Below are 19,257 nucleotides of genomic sequence, written 5' to 3'. Positions count from 1 at the left end.
GCCCTATACACTGCTTGACTGCAGGAAACCCATCCCAGCCATGCAGATGACCAATATGGAAAAAATAACTCCAGACACACAGATCCTTTCTCACAATGATTAAAGGCACGGAGGTTGAGGGGAGGGCCATGCCCTTATCCTAAGCAGGAAATAGGAGTAGCCTACAAAACCTAGTAGAGGTAGTCCTTGACTTACAGCCACAATTGAGACCAGAATTTCTGTTGTTAAGCAAGGCAGTAAAATGAATCATACCCAATTTTACAATATTTTTGTTGTGGGTGTTAAGCAAATTTGGGGTCCCCCATTGACTTTGCTTGTTGGAAGCTGCTTGGAAAGGTCGCAAGTGACGATAGCATGACCGCAAGATGCTAAAACTGTCAAATGTATGCCAATTGCCTGAATTTTAATCAGATGACAGTTTTAAGTGTGAGTACTGTTGCATTGTGGGAAAAGAGACTCGAGACCCAGTTGACTTTTTCCTTTTTATTTTCTTTCTAGTAATCGCATGCGGAGAAACTGCGGCAGCCTTTTTTATAGCCGGCTGCTCGCGGCTCATGGCCAATGACGGCTCTTCAAATCTCCCGCCACCACGGACCAACCTATCATAGGTAAGTCTGCAAATATATAATACCCCTCCCCATGTGGTCCAGTCTAACCAATCCGGGCCTCACCTATCTTACGTAGTCACGTAAGTAGGTGGGGCTCTTATGGTTCCAACTGGACCTGCACAATTCAGTTGTGAGTTCGCCTCTGGACTGTTCGGACGGGGTTGCTGTTTTTCCCGTTCTTTTCCATGGAGCCTCCTGGAAGGTAGAGTCAGCCATGCTTCTCCTGCCAGGCCTTCCTGGCTGGTTGAGTCGGCTCGGCCAATCCCACCATGAGTGGCTTCCTGATGGTTCTTCGAAGTCTGCTCCAGCGTCCCCAAGTTGTTTTCTTCTTCTATAGTTTCAGGTACATGTTTGCGATTTCCGATTGGGACTAATGTTAGTATTGGTTGTTGTGTCATGGTTAGGGTTTGTTTTGTCACTTCTTTTACTTATGGAGGGTCTCCCCCTCCCCTTTTGTTTGTGTTTGAGGGGTCTCCCCCTCTCTGGTTTGGCTATTTTTGTTTAATGTTTGCGGCAATTCCTTTATTTGTGTAGGTTCTCCCCCCTCCTCATCCTGATTGTTAGTGTTTCTCAGTGTGGTCCTCGATCTGATTTGGTCTATGTGTCTCCTCCAGATCTTTCTGTCCTCTGTGTCTACCCTGTATGACCGGGGTCCTGTTATTTGGGTTATTGTTGCCGGTATCCGCAATGGTTCCCCCGTGAGGTTTTTTGCATAGACTAGGTCCCCTGTTTTGAATGTGCGGCACTTACTGGAGGAGTCTGCTGGCTTTTCTGGGCTATATGTGGGGTGTAGCCTGTCTAGGTTTGATCTTAGTTTCCTTCCCATTAATAATTCTGCTGGGCTTTTATTTGTTGTGGTGTTTGGTGTAATGTGTTGTATACTTAGTAGTTTGTCTATTTTTTCCTGTATATCCCCCAGTCCCAATTTGTGTAGTGCTTCCTTAGTGTAATGGACCATGCGTTCCACCCGTCCGTTCATAGCCGGACGTCCTGGCGCTGTTAGTGCATGCCTTATTCCTGTTCTGCCAGGAACCTTTCGAATGTTATTGCCATGAATTGTGGTCCGTTGTCGGATACAACTAAATCCGGCAATCCATGTGTCATAAAAAGTTTCCTTAGTTGTCTAATAACAGCTTCTGTTGTGGTTGAGTGCATGATGCTTACCTCTAGCCAATTTGAGTAAGCGTCTACCACTATTAAGAATGTGTGTCCTTTAATTGGTCCTGCGAAATCAATGTGTACTCTAGACCATGGTCCCCTAGGTGTTTCCCATTCGTGTATAGGTGCAGAAGGGGGTGTAGGTCTAGATTCCTGGCATCGTTTGCAAGCTGCTACCCATTCTCCTATGTCTTTATCCATCCCTGGCCACCATGCATAACTCCTAGCCGGGGACTTCATTCTGACAATACCCGGGTGACCCTCATGCAATAATTCAAGTATTTGTTTCCTTAATATGTTCGGTATGACCACCCTATCCCCCCATAGTATACATCCCTTTAAGATTGATAGTTCCGTTTGTCTATTCCGAAACGGTTTAACAGTCTCGTCACTTGCAGTCTCTGGCCACCCTTTACCTACCCAGTTTAAAATCTGTGCCAAGTTTCTGTCTCTTGTGGTTTCCATAGCTATGTCTGTTGCTGTTATGGGTAGGTTTGCCAATGTCTCGATTTGAAGGGTTGATGTGGTTGGTGCAGGATCATTGTCTAAATCAGGTAGGGGGGAACAGCTCAGGGCGTCAGCATGTGTTATGTTCTTTCCGGGTCGGTAGATCAAGTTGTAGTTATAGGCAGCTAGGAATTCAGACCACCTCATCATCTGCGGTGACAGTATGTTAGGTGTAGCTTTGTTTCCTGCGAGGATTCCTAGAAGAGGTTTATGGTCTGTGACAAGTGAAAAGGGTCTGCCATATATATACTCGTGGAAATGTTTTATTCCTGTTATTGCGGCCAATGCCTCTCTGTCTAGTTGGCTGTAATTCCGCTCTGGTTTAGATAGAGTTTTTGAATAGAATGCGATAGGTGCTTCTCTTCCATCGGGTAATACTTGGCTGAGTATGGCACCTATGCCGAATGATGATGCATCGCATGTTAATGTTATTGGAAGGGTCTCGCTGTATTGTATTAGCACACAGTCTGTAAGTAAGTTTTTTATTTCCTGGAATGCTGTTTCTTCTTGTTGCCCCCAGGTCCAGGTAGCTTTCTTATCAAGCAACCTTTGTAATGGTTCCGCTATCGTTGCTTTCTGTGGTAAGAATACATTGTAAAAATTAATAAGTCCCAAGAAGGCTTGCAAGTCTGTTTTATTTTTGGGTCTGGGAGCTTTCTTTATTGCTCTGATTTTGTTTTCAGTGGGGTGGATACCTTCTTTGTCTATGAGGTATCCCAGGAATTCGACTTTGTCGGTGGCTAATTGGCACTTCTCTTTTTTTACTTTAAGTCCCGCCTCTTTAAATTTTTTAAAGACGTCTCTTAGGCAGTCTTTCAGTTGTTCTTTGTCCTTGGCTGATACTAATACATCGTCAAAGTATGGTACCACCCCCTTTATTTCTTGCAATAGGCGTTCCATTAAACTCTGGAATACCCCTGGGGCCACGCTAACTCCGAATTGCAGTCTGTTGCATTTGAATGCCCCCCTGTGTGTCACAATTGTTTGTGCTTCCGCTGTTTCTGGGTCAACTGGTAATTGTTGGTAGGCTTGCGCAAGGTCCAATTTCACAAAGATTTTACCTCCCCCTAAAGAATGTAATAGGTGCTGTACCACCGGAACTGGGTATGCGCTTTGCTGTAGTGCGTGGTTAAGGGTTGCTTGGTAGTCCCTGCAGATACATATGGACCCATCTGGTTTAATAGGGGTAACAATTGGGGTTTCCCACCTTGCGTGGTCTATTGGTTCTAATACCCCCTGTGCGATAAGTTTATCTAATTCTTCATCAATTTTTGGTTTTAACACGAAAGGAACTCGCCTCGCCTTTAGTCTTATAGGGGCTATATTTGGATTTAAATTAAATGAGATAGGGGACCCTTGGTACTTGCCCAGTTCTCCGTTGAAGACGTCCTGGAATTCTTTCATCAGGTTCTCTTCCCAGTCTGTCTCAGTAATGCTGTTTATTCCAGTTACTCCGATTCCTAATGGTGCAAACCATTCGAATCCCAGTAGGCTGGGTCGATCCCGGTCGACTATTGTTAATGGAAGGACTTTAGTGTGTTTTTTGAATTCAACTTTGAAATGTCCGGTACCTACTACAGGAATTCTGTTTCCCTTTAGTCCTTTAGTGTGAGTTTTTGTATTTCAAGCTCTCCCTTGTTTATATCAGGTATTAGTCTTTTTAGGGTATTCCACGATACCATTGATAAATACGAGCCTGAGTCCACCTCCATCTCGCATGGCTGGCCTTCTATGGTGACTTGCACATGTACCTTTTTTGCACTGATTGAGTTTGGGTGCCCAATGGTTATTGTTTGATGTGTTTCCTCTTTTCTGTTTGCTTCTTCCCATCGCTTGTTTCTGTTTTCTTGACTCCAATGGCTCCCTATTTGCTTTTCCCTCCCTCTGGGGGGGTATTCCATCTTTGTTTAGGGCCATAGTTATTTCTAGTTCGGCATGCCCTCGCTATGTGTCCCCGCCACTCACAATACCTGCAAATAGCATCGAAGAAATGGCATTCAGAACGTGGATGGTTTCCTCCGCACCCAGCACAACGGAATTCTGACTTTCTTTCATTCCGCTCCCGTCTACCTTTTTCCGACCAGAGTTGATTTACATCTTCTTCTTCCTCTTTGTCTTCTGATAGGGATTCAATGTCCTCGTGGTGTGTTGTGGTGGTGGGTTTTTTTGTTTCGTCTGGTGTCTTATTGCGTGTTTGATTAGTGTCTTCTTGGGTTTCTTTTGGTAATTTATTCATTTGTCGCATGGTGGCTGCCAATTTCTGTGTGGCTTCTGCTGCGGTGGCTTCTTCTATTGCCCCCTTCAATGTTATCTTAGGTCTTGTTAGTAGTCGACCCTGTAGTGTAAGGTCCTTTAATCCGAGGACCACGCGGTCCCTCATGGCCTCATCCATGTTTAGAAATTCGCATGCTCCGCCAATGTCTCTTAGTGCTCCAACAAAATCTCTGATGCTCTCGTCTTCCTTTTGGTCACACCGATAAAATTCGTGTCTTTTGATGAGACATGAAACGGTTGGTGCATAGTGGGCTCGCAAGAATTTCTCTAGGTCCGTCCACGCCATCGTCTTTACATCGTTGGGTGCTGCCAATGCCTTTGCCATTTTGAATACTGTGGGACTGCAGTGGATGAGGAAGACGGCTCTTTTCCTATTTTTGGATACTCCTTGGAGATCGCTCCCTTCTAGAAACATGAGGAATCGGTCGATGTAGGATTCCCAGTCTTCGGTTGTTGGGTTGAATGGTGTGGGGGGCGAGTTGTTCCCAGCCATTTCGTCTCGCTCGGTCCTCATTGCCATGTGCACAACTGGGCTCCTTTGTCTCACTATCCCACCCTTGTCGCCAGTGTTGCGTTGTGGGAAAAGAGACTCGAGACCCAGTTGACTTTTTCCTTTTTGTTTTCTTTCTAGTAATCGCATGCGGAGAAACCGTGGCAGCCTTTTTTATAGCTGGCTGCTCGCGGCTCGTGGCCAATGATGGCTCTTCAAATCTCCCGCCACCACGAACCAACCTATCATAGGTAAGTGTTATGACTCCCCTTCAAATTCAAGAGAGCAAAACAAAAAGCAGCCGTTTCAGAAGTAATTCAAACCAAAACAAAGTCCCACAAGATAACGGCTGGCATAAATCCCAATCCACAGCATAAATCTTTACTCTGTCCGGCAAACCTGTCGTGGCAATAAATCTCAAGCCTCAAAGCTTCTGCTGTAACGTCTTCACTCTCAATTAGTCACTTTGCTTCTGGTGAATTCTACCAGCCCAGCTGTGTTCTTTTATTCACTTAGGCAACGTGCTAATTTCCCTAATTATTGGCTCGCTCTCCTCCTTCTTTCTAACTGGGTTTGTCTCCTTAGTCTCCTTCTGTTCCTTACGTTTAACCACAAGTTTTCCAAATTCTCATCTCCACTAGAAGACTCTCTCATGCCTTCCCTGTCAGCCATTCCCGGCTGCTGATCAGATAAAGAACCAAAGGAGGTCAAAGGTCCTGACAATTCTAATACTTCAGGTCTGTCTTCCTTTGTTACATCCATCTCCTCATCCTGGTTACTATTCCAATCACTGAGCCATGCCGGCTCATATTTTTCTGCCATGTCCTCCTCACTTGAACTCATATCAGCCACAGGAGCAGAATCCAGACCCGGAGCCACAACAGGTAAGTATGCAAATATATAACAAGTACTGGTTGTAAGTCACTTTTTCCAGGGCTGTTGTAGCTTTGAAGAGTTGCTAAATGAATGGTTGTAAGTCAAGGACTACCTGTGCCACAGTGCTCCTCCCAATAAGAGAATAATGGCCTTGCTTGCTCTCTTGCTCCAAAGTAACTGGGACTTGGAAAATGTTGACCTTGGCTCAGTTGTGAATGCAATGATAATCTCTTCCTTTTCAAACCACACCACAGGGGGTGGAAGCACAAGCCTACTCACTTTGGTGTTCCCAGAGAAACATTATTCCACCTGTTCCTTCCAGCTCTGAGTCACAACCTTGCCAGGCAAATACAAAATTATTCCTTCTGGCTCCTCTCTCAGCTCTGCGCTGGAAGACTCCTCCCTAGCAGGTGGCCATGACTGAGATTCCAGATGCTTGGAATAATCCATTTCCCCAAAGTGTTCATTGCATTTAAAACCAAGCCACAGTAAAGGAAGAATCTCTTTTTGGGTGGCTGCAGTGCATTCGTTAACCAGTTTACAAAGGCAAACCAAGGTTGAACCATCTTTCCCCCTCACATTCCTGTAGGAGTGATCTGCTGGAAGCAATGAATTCATGGGTTGATAAAGTTGGCATGGCCCCTAATTTTCTGGCACTCACTTCCCTCCTGTTTACTTTGTAGCCGGCTGTTCCAAATTGGTCAGATTTTTCTGTCAAAAAAGTTAAGGGATCATTTGCAAAGTGTCTGCAAAATAAGTATGGCAACAAGACTCCAGTGACAGATCAGCACTGGCACAAACTTTACAAAGTACAAACTTCTTGGGCACTTTCTCCATTTCTCAATCCACTGGAAGCAACACTTACTGTGGGGTTTTGTTTTGTTTTTTTGAGGCATCTGGTTGGCTGCTGGACAAAGCAGGAAAGTCGCTTGCCTAATTCAGTTCAGCTCCTATTCAAATGGCTAATTTTCCTTGACATCTATCTACCATCCATGTAGTTTTTGTTTCAGTTGGTAGGTTCAAAAGAACAAAGAAGCAACCACAATACAATAATGGGAAGAAATGTGGGGGGAGGGGGGGTCAATAAATTTTAAGGGAGAATTGGTATAAAATGTTTTTACAGGTGATATATAACTCCATCTATAATTACCAATGCAGACAAATTATATAACAATGTTTTGGAAATGCCACAAAAAGGAACATTTTATCATATATGATGGTCATATTTAAAAATGCCTCAAAAATACTGAAAAGAAATTCCAAAATTCTAAAAATAAAATTTGCATTGAAACCATTAAGAAAATATAAACAACAACATAATTTATTAAGATACATGCTGACATCTACAATTAGTTACATTAGAAACTGACGTATCTGTATTATAGAAATCTACTCAAATTTAAGTAGGAGCACATCACACAGGAAAGGAAATTTAGACATTTGGAATATGGTTTTTAGGAAAACAATTATGAGACCAATAAAAAATAACCAATTAAATGACCTAAACAGATAATAGCAATATCCTTCAAAATTTAATGCTAAATTAAGTGGTCATGGAAACAAAAGAAGAGAAAGGTTCCCTAAATAAATCTTTCTATAATGTTTTTTATACTGTACATGCTTTGGGGGGGTTAAATTCCAGTATAGGTAAGTCCTCAACTTACAACCACAGTTGAGCCCCAAATCTCTGTTGCTAAATGGGACAGCTGAATTTTGCCCTATTTTATGTCATTTCTTGCCACAGTTGTGAATCATTGCAGTTGTTAAGTTAGAAACATGGTTGTTATGTGAATTTGGCTTCCCCATTGACTTTGCCTGTCAGATGGTTGTCAAAGGTGATCCCATGACCCCAGGACACCACAGCCGTCATAAATATGAATCACTTGCCAAGCAATCATGTGATTATGGAGATGCTGTCATGTGAAAAACGGTCATAAGTCACTTTTTTCAGTGCCACTGTAACTCCGAACATTCATTAAATGGATGGTTGTAAGTGGAGGATGTCCTGTATTCTGTTTTAAATCCTCATCTTTCTAAAAATCTGTTAAAAGCTTAAACGAAAAAAGGGAGGTGGGATGGAAAGCAGAGGTGGTATTCAGCAAGTTCTGATCAGTTCTAGAGAACCGGTAGCAGAAATTTTGAGTAGTTTGGAGAACCGGCAAATACTACCTCTGACTGGCCCTGCCCCCATCTATTCTCTGCCTCTCAAGTCCCAGCTGATTGGCTGGGTCTTCTTTGGTTGCCTTGCACAGGAGAACGGAGCTGGAAAGCAGATTAGTGGGGTGGGGAGGGAATGGAGATTTTTGCAGGAACCTTCCCCTGCCACATCAACCAAGTAACCCCCACCATGCCATGCCCACAGAACTGGTAGTAAAAATTTTTGAATCCCACCACTGATGGGAAGCATGTACTATAGTGCAAATAGTTCATTACATTCTGTCCCTACTTTGTCTAGGTTTGCACTAAGCCTAGAGCAACAAACGAATTATCCTTTTCGTCAACTTTGACTTCAGATGAATGCAATGGATAGGCTTGTGCAGGTGGTACCATTTTTGAAAATGTTTTATTGCATCTTCTTCTGGGATATTTTTTTGACCTCCTAGTCTAGGACTAAGAGAAAGTGATTGGCCCAATCGCCCAACTAACTTTCATGCCTAAGGGAGCACTGAAACTCGGGTCTTCAGTGCCTTTAACCACTCACTACATTAGATTGCCCCTCTAGGGCTGAACCACCCCAATGTTTAGAAGGAGTATGTGGCCACCTACAACTATTTATTTATTGATTGATTTGATTTGATTTTTCAATCGCTTACAAGATAATAGGTACAAGGATAAACATAGTTATGAATACAAGAAATGAGTACATATCAGAAAAATAAAAGAAACAATAGGACAGGGATGGTAGGCACTTTGGTGCGCTTATGCACGCCCCCTACAGACCTCTTAGGAAAGGGATGAGGTCAATAGTAGAAAATCTAAGATTAAAGTTTTTGGGGTTTGGGGAAGAAACCACAGAGTCAGGAAGAGTATTCCAGACATTGACCACTCTGTTGCTGAAGTCGTATTTCCTGCAATCAAGTTTGGTGCAGTTAACCTTGAGCTTGTATCTATTGTGTGCTCTTGTATTGTTATGGTTGAAGCTGAAGTATTCATTGACCAGTGGGACATTGAAATGTATAATTTTATATACTATACTTAGATCGGACTGAAGGCGGCGTAGTTGTAGGTTTTCTAGGTCTAGAATTTCGAGTCTGGTGGCATAAAGTATTCTGCAACGAGTAGAGGAGTGGAGAACTCTTTTTTTTTTAAACAAATTTTATTAATTTTAAAGACAAACAAATCATCATTAACCATTACATACTTAAACCTTTTTCCATTGTAAATTTTACAAGTCAAATAAAACCTTATTTTATACAATATAATTCTATTTTAAACCATTTCCATATGAGCATACAAATACCTCTTATCCAATTTCTCTTTACTTCTCTTTACTCTTATTCAATTTCACTATTATTATTTCATCTATTTCTTTCTGACTTGATTACCATTATTCTCATTCTATATTTCTGCAAGGTTTTATTAATTCTCCCAGAAACATAAACACACAACACACAAACATATAAAAAATCTTTTAGGAAAGTAACTTGGCCCCAGGTACCTCTCTCTACATGGACTTCAATTACATTCATGCTCATCTTACATGTCATTACCTATTTTATTTACCATTCTATGTCTTCTATATTAGCTTCTCCACACATTTCACTCTTCTTAATTCTATCTTATTTAATCCATCTTAATTTGAGTCATTATATTTGTATCTTTTGTCCATTCTTTATTATCCCTCTATCTCATTCCTTATAATAAAAAAAAGAATTTCTCCTGAAATCACTAATCAGAGTATGATGCCTTTCTATCTTCCCCCTAAATTAATTAGATTAACATTTAAAATAACACCTAATACCCAATCTGATTCTGCTTGGTACATTCTATCTACTATTTTTTTATTTTAAATAAAAGAAAAATAACAAATCCAAAATGATTAAATACATAGTTAAATAATAGATCTAAATATTGAATCTTATAACATTCCCATTGCCTTTTCCAAAAACAAATGCTACAATAATAATTTTATAATAACATCAATACCATAGTCATATTAAACTCTTTAATTAAAACTCAATATTCTAACCATTCCCTTTAATATTTTATTAAATTTTAAAATCAATCATTACTAAACATTTCAACATTTTAATCTCTTATTAACTCTTAAACCATTCTAATTTTCTATTTCTGATACAAATGCTACAATACCATCTTATGTACCTTGCAAAATCTTTTTTAAAGAAATTGTACTTTACCCTTTGTCCCTAAAAAAAGATTCCTCTTTTCCCATCTAATTTCAAAACTTTGTGGCTTTTCTCCATCTTTTCCCTTTCTTTCTTCCCCCAGCAGACCTTTCTACCCCCCCTTCTCCTAGCCTCTGCCTTACTGGCTTCCCTTCTCTGTTGTGCTCCTTTTTTCTTTTGTTTACCATCATTATATTGATTTTGCACCTTATTTTTCTCTTTCTTGAGTGTTTTTTTAAATCTTAAGTCCTTCATTTTTCTTCCTTTCTTTCTTCCTTCTTTCTTAGTTAAATTTTGAAATTCATTAAAGATGGCTTCTTCTTCTTCTTCTTCTTCTTCTTCTTCTTCTTCTTCTTCTTCTTCTTCTTCTTCTTCTTCTTCTTCTTCTTCTTCTTCTTCTTCTTCTTCTTCTACTGCCTCCATCTGTTGTAGTGTTTGTTGATAGTTAGCAAGCGCCATTTCTAAAAAAAGGAAGGCTTCTTTCACACCATCCCCGCCATCTGTTTTTGTTTGCTCATATTCTTTTCTCAGTTCCTCAGCAAAAAAAGCCATTATAAATCTTTTCTTTTCTTTTTTTTCCCCCTCTTTCTTCTTGCACCAACCAAGATATTTCAAAAAAATAGAACAATCCCAAAGTCCTCAATCAATCCAAGCCAAAACAAAGTTCTCACTTTCTCTTCCTGGGGTAGTATCAATCAAAAAAAAGAAAGTCCAAATCTGTATCTTAAAGCCTTATTAGAATATATTTCAGTCTTCAAATCCTTAAGGCATCTCCTCCAACAAAATCTTAACATATAAATATATTTTTTGTCCTCTCCCTTCCCACTTATCACATAAAGCTGGTTTTTACCTGAAAAAGACAGGTTTCTCAGTACACTTGTTGATTCCGTAGGGAAGGAGAGTAAACTTTCCTTTCAGCACCTCAAAATTGCCGCTTTTTTTCTCTTCTGGAAAGAATCATTCAAAAAGCCATAATTTCCAGGAATTGTGTTAAATATGTCTTAGAGTCCTGGGTCAACCAAGAAAACTTTCACTCTCAAAAGGCTTTCTCCTCTTCCTCCTGCGCATTCTTACCCAGCTGCCGGCTTCTTTGTGGCGGCCATTACAGACCGCCGCTGCACCGTCTTGGGAAAAGGGGGTTCTGCCAGCTGGGGAGGGGGTCTGCAACACCCCCAAACCCCTCTCCGGATCTCCCATATCTTCAGCCGTCCCTGCAGGGCAGCCTTAGCTCCGAACCCATCCGGATCGGAGCACCAAAAACGGCTAGCGCAGCAAGGATCGCGCAGTATCGCGAATCCCTGCCGCTCGCGAAGCCGACAAACCGGAAGAACTCTGGAGAACTCTTCTTGTGAAATATTTCTGGACTTTCTCAACTATGTTAATATCAGATACGTAATGTGGGTTCCAGACTGATGAGCTGTATTCGGGTATTGGTCTAGCAAATGTTTTGTATGCTCTAGTTAGTAGTGTAATATTACCAGAGAAAAAGCTATGTAAGATTAGGTTAACAACTCTTAATGCCTTTTTGGCCATGTAGTTACAGTAGGCTCTAGCACTTAGATCATTAGAGATGAGTACTCCAAGATCCTTGACAGAGTTTGGATCATCAACAAGGTCTTGACTATTCCGCCTGTATTTTATTTTCTGATTTTTTTTTGCCAATATGTAAGACAGAGCATTTATTTGTTGACATTTGAAGTTGCCATTTGTTTGACCATTCTGATACATAGCAGAGGTCTTTTTGAAGGATAGCAGTATTGTCTGTGGTGTTGAACAGCTTTACATCATCAGCGAAGAGAATGCAGCTGCTCTTAATATGATCACAGAGCTCATTTATGTAGAGTATGAAGAGAGTTGGTCCTAGAACACTGCCCTGGGGGACACCACTGTTGACAGGTACAGAATTTGATAGGACGCTCCCAATTTTGACCATTTGTTGTCTGTTTGACAGGAATGCTTCTATCCAGTTATGCAGGTGTCCAGAGATACCATCAGATTTTAGGTTTTTTTTGAGTCTGGTGGCATAAGGTATTCTGCAACGAGTAGAGGAGTGGAGAACTCTTCTTGTGAAATACTTCTGGACTTTCTCAACTGTGTTAATATCAGATACATAATGTGGGTTCCAGACTGATGAATACTAGATTCTGGCATGGCTGAAGAAGGGCTGGGCAAGCACCAGGGACTCTGAACGTGTAGAAAGCTCTGAGCCCCTAGTGCAGAGGTCTCCAAATTTGGCAACTTTAAGACTTGTGGACTTCAACTCCCAGAATTCTCCAGCCAGCAGGCTGCTGGCTGGAGAATTCTGGGAGTTGAAGTCCACAAGTCTTAAAGTTGGCAAGTTTGGGGACCCCTGCGCCTAGTGTGAAACGGCTCTTCCCAAGAGAGAGAAAGTGAGAGAGAGGGACGGTTCACACGCCCACAGGCGCGTCCGGAGCAAAGGCTGAACAAGGGGCAGCGCCAGTTGCTGCCGCCGCTGCTGCTGCTCCCTCCCTTCCCTCCCAACTTCTGTGAAAGTTGCCGAGTGAGCAAAGCCCGGAGGCTGAATCACGACCCGGGGAGCCAATAAAAAACGTTCCTCGGAGCCAGCCGCTCCGCATTCATCCGCCCGAGGGGCTTGAAATACGCCAGGAAAAGGGGGAAAAGCAGCGGAGGCCACGCCAAAGCAGCACCACCACCACCACGACCCACCACCATGAGGGAGATCGTGCACATCCAGGCGGGTCAGTGTGGAAACCAAATTGGAACCAAGGTATATGTGTGTGTGTGTGTGTTGGGGGGGTGGGGCGGGGGGAAGGGAGAGGGGGAAGAATCCTCTCCTATTAGGAAAGCCAAGCGATTCCTTATCGGCAGCCGGTCGCGCGTGGACCAGGTCCAGCAACCCCCCTAAGGACGACCGCGCCTTCCCGTCTCTCCCTTTCACCTGGACGCCGGGCCTTTGAACCAGGGCGAGGAGAAAGCCGCTCTTTTCCTTCCTTCGTCTTTTAATACCAACTTATCCTCCCCCCCCCCCAAAAAAAAAAATGGGGTGGGGAGGGAAAGCAAAATTCTTCCTTGCGAGTTTCGCTTCGCGGGGGGAAGAGAAGAGTATTTCAAACCGCCGGGCCGCCTCCTGGGCGCGGAGAGCGCTGGAAAGAAACCACACAAAGCACACACACCAAACGGGAACTAAATTAGAGCCGCTTCTTTCATGTTGACCATACAAGGCTTCGGAAAAAAACTGAAACCCCGTGTGTGTGTGTGAGAGAGGAAATGCTGAAGCGGCGGGGAAAAGGCGGTGTGAGGGGGGAAGAGGATGGAGAAGGCTGGAGCTATGAAAAGCGGGGAGAAGAGGGAAAAGGTTCGACTAGGAAGCGGGCTGAGGCGCTTAAAACCGATTTCTTTTCCTTTGCAATTCCTCGGTGCCCCCCCCTCTCTCTCTCACACACACAGAGCCCCCTCCCCAGCCCGCCCCCCGTTTCCCCTGCTGGGTTGTTGCAGGCAACGGCGGGGCGGGGCTGGCTGGAGCCTCCCTCAAGCACGCCTGGCATTCGGCAGCTGCTGCATCCGACACATGCCTTCCAAGGCCGCCTCTGCCCCGGCCGGCCGCGATGGGTGTGGCCGCGCAACGGACCCTGCGGGCTGCTGAGAACAGCGCCGCCCTAAACCGTCCCTGACTCCTTTTTCTGCTCCTCGCAGTTTTGGGAAGTGATCAGCGACGAGCACGGGATTGACCCGGCCGGAGGCTACGCGGGTGACTCAGCTTTGCAGCTGGAGAGGATCAGCGTCTATTACAATGAATCATCCTGTGAGTTTGTACAGTGTTTCATGCCTCCCCCCAATCTCTTTTGGAAAGGGAGCGACCAGGTTGCTCAGGCGTTTCTTTTAGAAAAATACTCCCCGAGCTGGCAGACAAAGAGCAGCTCATTCCCCTGGCCTTAGGGTGCCCATTCCCAGAATTCCCAAGCATGGTGAGAAGTTCTGGAAACGTCCCAATAGGCCTTCCTGTTTTAGAAGCTGCTCTGTGAACTTTAGCATAGTTATTATCAAGCTGGCTTTGAAAAAAAATTATATAGCAAAGAAATCTGTCTTATTAGTATGATATCTATAATAGTAATAGGAAGCAGCCTTTAAGTGTGGCGCTGTCATGAGTGAACTGTGATTTTAGTTATACCATTTCAGAATGGTATAAGTGAGGCATTGCAAATTTATAATCAATTATGAAATTGCATTTTTGTCTTTTAAGCCGTTGCCCATGTGTTTTTTAATTCATAAGTGTAACAAACTTGTATAAATAAATTTTAAAATACCTACTGTCTCCTGCTGAAATAGGGTTACTGAGGGAGACAAAAATGAAACACAAATACATTACACTTTTAATAATATGTGCTTTATTTGGTTCTCAGTAAGATAGCCCAGACTAATACCTGTCAGAGATGTCAGATTTCACCATAATTTCCAATATAAAAACCACATCTACCACTTGTGATGCTCCTTCGCATTGTTGAGTCATTCTTTTAAGAATATTCCTCATTTGTAGTGAAAAATCTGCTCCTTCGTCAATCCTTGAACTTCATTACATATGACCCGAGAGACATTCTTCATGGTCACATCGTTGGACAAATGGCTGCTAATACTGCTGCCTCAAATTTTTCTCCTGCCACAGTTACTCAACTTACTTCTCAACTGTTGCTGAATGCAAGTGTGGAGTGCAAGTCTGATGTGGAAGCAACATGCATTGCTAGGAGTCACCTCTCCTTGGCTTAAATGGGGAAATCATTTTTAATGAGCTTTCTAGTTCTCAGGAACGGAAAATTACAGTTCCTTTTCCACTGAGTGAAAGACATTTGCGAATGTGGGTGCATGCATATTTACGAGTACAATATGTGTAGCTGACTTCTGACATACCCTCTTTTGCCTCCTACAGCATTGGGGGTGGTGGTGTAGAAGAGTTGCCTGAAAGCTCTTTCTTGATTAAAGAAATATCATGAGCGTGAAGTTTGCAAAACCTCAGGAACTTGCAGTGATTTACTAACATCGAGCCCTAATGTTTTGAGCTATTGTCCCATTCCAAAAGCACGAAATCCTGCCATTCTTTAGAAGTGTGAACATGTTAAGATTTGTCCTGGATTAATTTCAGATGAGGTGGTAGTCCATTCTCCCCTCCCCTTCCCTCCCTCCCTAGGGCTCCTGACATTTCTGGTTGAATGGAACCTCCCACTAACTTTCCCTTTCTATTAATGAAGTATACAAGTTCCATTTGCTTATCCTTGCTTTAGCTGATAGCATGATGGGTAAACAAAAGAGGCTCTAATCACTGTGGGCCATGTTTATAACCTATGATAACCGGTTATTCTAATCCGCTGTACTAGCATGACATACTAACCTGAGGCTAACAACAAGAGCTATCATTCTCATCCAAACATGGCCAAGGACATGCCTTTGGGAAACCAAAAGATGAATGCAATGATTGTAATGGTATGTGATAAGCTGATGAGCTGAAACCAAGAATCTCACTCACCCACCAAGAACACTCCTGCAGGTGTCGGCCAAGACAGAGACTGTTCTTAAAACAAAAGAACATTATTGGCCAATGTGACTTGTTCCGTAGGGGGGAGGGGAAGATATCTTTAACTATGCGGGGTTGCACGGGAAACAGAGTTGGTTGGCATTCTTCAGTGCTGAAATCATCTACTCAAAAGTTTTGCTTTTGGGATTTTTGAAGTTCCTGGAAGTGTCTGCTTTTGTTCGGTTTGTTAATTGGACCTTTGACATTGGGGCTGTAAGGGTGTTTAGGGGTTGAAATTCTGGTTTTAAAAACCTCACCAGCTTGGCATATGGCACCTCTAAAGAATGGATATGGGAGTGAGCTTTACAGATTTTTAAAAATGGGATGGCATACAATACATTGGCTGAACTTAAGCAAAAGTCTTGGGTTAAGATTTCAGTAAGGGACAATGACATTTTTCCAAAGAATGGTAAAGAAATTGGTCCCTCTTTTTGAGATCAAATAAAAATTAGATGGTGTAGCAAATATTCAGAAATTCATATGATAAGATGGGTAAGTCAGTTTTAATATAATATACATATTATTTCTTTTAGCCCAAACGTATGTACCCAGAGCAATTTTGGTGGACTTGGAACCTGGAACTATGGATAGTGTTCGATCTGGCCCTTTTGGACAACTCTTTCGGCCTGATAATTTTATCTTTGGTATGTTGACGATATTCTGTTACAAAAAGAAAACTTCTCAAGGACAATGACTGGTGGTCTGGAGGTGGAGCTCTCACCTCACAATCAGGAGGCTGTGAGTTCGATCCTAGGTAGAGGCTAATATTTGGAATAGAGTCTCCTGCTCAAGCAGAGAGTTGGACTAGATCAGTGGCCCCCAACCTTTTTCAAACCAGGGACCGGTTTCACGATTATTTATTCTTCCACGGACCGGTACCTGAGTAACGTGAGACTCCACCGCCATCGGGACGGCTCTTCGTTCGAAGCCGCCCCCCCCTTCGACGAAACTAAGGCGCAAGCACCCAAATGCCGCTTTCCAACTGAAAACCCGGAAGCACTTTCCAACCAAAAACCCGGAAGCAACCGAAAACCCGGAAGTGCTATCGAAACAAGATGGCGGCGCCCAAGCTTTGCGGCCCGGTAAAAAATGATCCACGGACCGGTACCGGTCCAGGGACCGGTGGTTGGGGACCCCTGGACTAGATGACCTCAAAGATCCCTTCCAACTCTGTTATTTTATGAAATACGTTCAGTAGACAATGCTCATGTATCCCTGCACATTGAAAGCTTTGGTGGGTTCCTCTTGTTTCACATTAACTCCAAATGTAATAAAACTTCATACAGGCAGCCAATGCATTTTTCCATAGCACTGGCGGATGAATCTTGAATTTTTAATAAAAGATAAAAAAAGTGAACTGGAAAACCTATCCATCTTGGCCCTAATGGGTGTGAATGGAATTCCTGTGTTATACTGTCAGTATACCACAATGTACCTGCATGTAAAATTATATGAAGCATTTCTAAGAATGTTTTGGCCATTACTTGGCAGCTAGAGTTCCCAATATATGATAACACTTGAAAATGTTTAAATTTATAAACATTCTGGATTGGTGAAGATTCAGAAGTTCCAGATATTTTGAGTTTGTTTCATGACTTGGTAAATCTGACCTTTTTCTATCATTTCAGGACAAACGGGTGCTGGAAATAACTGGGCCAAAGGACATTATACTGAAGGAGCAGAACTTGTAGATTCAGTGCTTGACATTGTGAGGAAAGAATGTGAACACTGTGATTGTTTGCAAGGATTTCAGCTCACTCATTCTCTTGGAGGAGGAACAGGTTCTGGGATGGGAACTCTTCTCATCAGCAAAATTCGAGAGGAATATCCTGATAGGATAATGAATACATTTAGTGTCATGCCATCTCCCAAAGTGTCTGACACTGTGGTAGAACCATATAATGCCACTCTCTCAGTCCATCAGCTGGTTGAAAATACAGATGAAACCTACTGTATTGATAATGAAGCCCTGTATGATATTTGCTTCCGCACTTTGAAGCTTACCACTCCAACATATGGAGATCTCAACCATTTGGTGTCTGCTACAATGAGTGGGGTGACAACATCACTGCGTTTTCCTGGCCAACTAAATGCAGATTTACGCAAGTTGGCAGTAAATATGGTTCCATTCCCACGCTTACATTTCTTTATGCCTGGATTTGCTCCTTTGACTGCCCGAGGCAGCCAGCAGTACCGAGCACTTACAGTCCCAGAGCTCACTCAGCAAATGTTTGATGCCAAAAACATGATGGCAGCCTGTGATCCAAGACATGGACGATATCTGACAGTGGCCACAGTCTTCCGAGGTCCCATGTCCATGAAAGAAGTTGACGAACAGATGCTGGCCATCCAGAACAAGAACAGTAGCTACTTTGTAGAATGGATCCCAAATAATGTCAAAGTGGCTGTTTGTGATATAGCACCTCGTGGCCTCAAGATGGCCTCTACCTTTATCGGAAACAGTACCGCCATTCAAGAGCTCTTCAAAAGAATTTCGGAGCAGTTCTCTGCCATGTTTAGGAGAAAGGCTTTTCTTCACTGGTTTACTGGTGAAGGTATGGATGAGATGGAATTTACAGAAGCAGAAAGCAACATGAATGATCTTGTTTCTGAGTACCAACAGTACCAAGAAGCAACAACAAATGATGGAGAGGAAGCATTTGAAGATGATGAGGAAGAAGTTAATGAATAAAGTTAATACAATTCTCAGGTCTGAAGTGTTTGCTTTAATGCTAACCATTTGCATAACATTAAGAATACCATAGAGCTTAATTTTCAAAGGATTAATTTAGTCATTTTCTTTAGAATGGATTGTGAATGCTTTGCATCAAAAGTAAAGCTAAGGCTTCCCCTGATGTATTTACTTGCTCAAGGGGGCTGCGAGAACAAGTCTCTCTCTCTCTCTCTCTCACACACACACTCCCTCTCACTCACGGCCCAATTTCTATAAAATAAGCATTATCCCTTCCATATTCACTGGGTAGAATCTTGACCATTTAAAAGTAGTCATAAACCTATTAAGTGTAATTTATAAATTACATAGGCACCCCAGTTATATAATGGGTTCATGAGCGCTCTTCATTTGACTTGGTGTTAATGCACACAAAATTTATATTGAAATAAGTAATTGTATCCAGCTTCTTGAAAGAAATTGAGATTTTTTTTTTCCTTTTAAGGTATATATATAGTATATTCCCCTCCCACATCCAACTGAAACAATTCACACCACAATCCTATGCACGGTTATTTGAAAGTAAATATTTCTTACTCTAAATGAGATTTATATCCAAGTAAAATGTGTTTCAGAATTGCAGTGTTACTATGTCTTTGTTGTTTTGTACCATGTATTGTTTTGTTGGGAACAAACTCCATTAATTAAAAACAATTTCAAAATATAATTTAGTCTTCTGCATATTCCATATTTATAAATTAATACTTCAATAGTGATGTTTT

General features: G+C 42.4%; 1 protein-coding gene across 1 annotated transcript; it reads left to right on the top strand.

Annotated features, from left to right (window-relative positions):
* The first annotated feature begins 12,425 nt into the window (after positions 1-12,425).
* On the top strand, positions 12,426-19,202 carry TUBB6 (tubulin beta 6 class V). The gene is made up of 4 exons (XM_026671948.2): positions 12,426-13,008; positions 13,935-14,043; positions 16,338-16,448; positions 17,433-19,202. The coding sequence occupies exons 1-4, from the start codon at positions 12,952-12,954 to the stop codon at positions 18,494-18,496; spliced, it is 1,341 nt and encodes a 446-aa protein (XP_026527733.1). The 5' UTR covers positions 12,426-12,951; the 3' UTR covers positions 18,497-19,202.
* Positions 19,203-19,257: the final 55 nt, after the last annotated feature.

Source organism: Notechis scutatus, chromosome 3 (genome assembly GCF_049901735.1).
Source record: "Notechis scutatus isolate UNSWTSFEM ecotype Mainland chromosome 3, rNotScu1.2, whole genome shotgun sequence".
Classification (NCBI taxonomy): domain Eukaryota; kingdom Metazoa; phylum Chordata; class Lepidosauria; order Squamata; family Elapidae; genus Notechis; species Notechis scutatus.
Note: the sequence above shows the minus strand (reverse complement) of the source record. Positions and strands in the feature narration are given on the sequence as shown.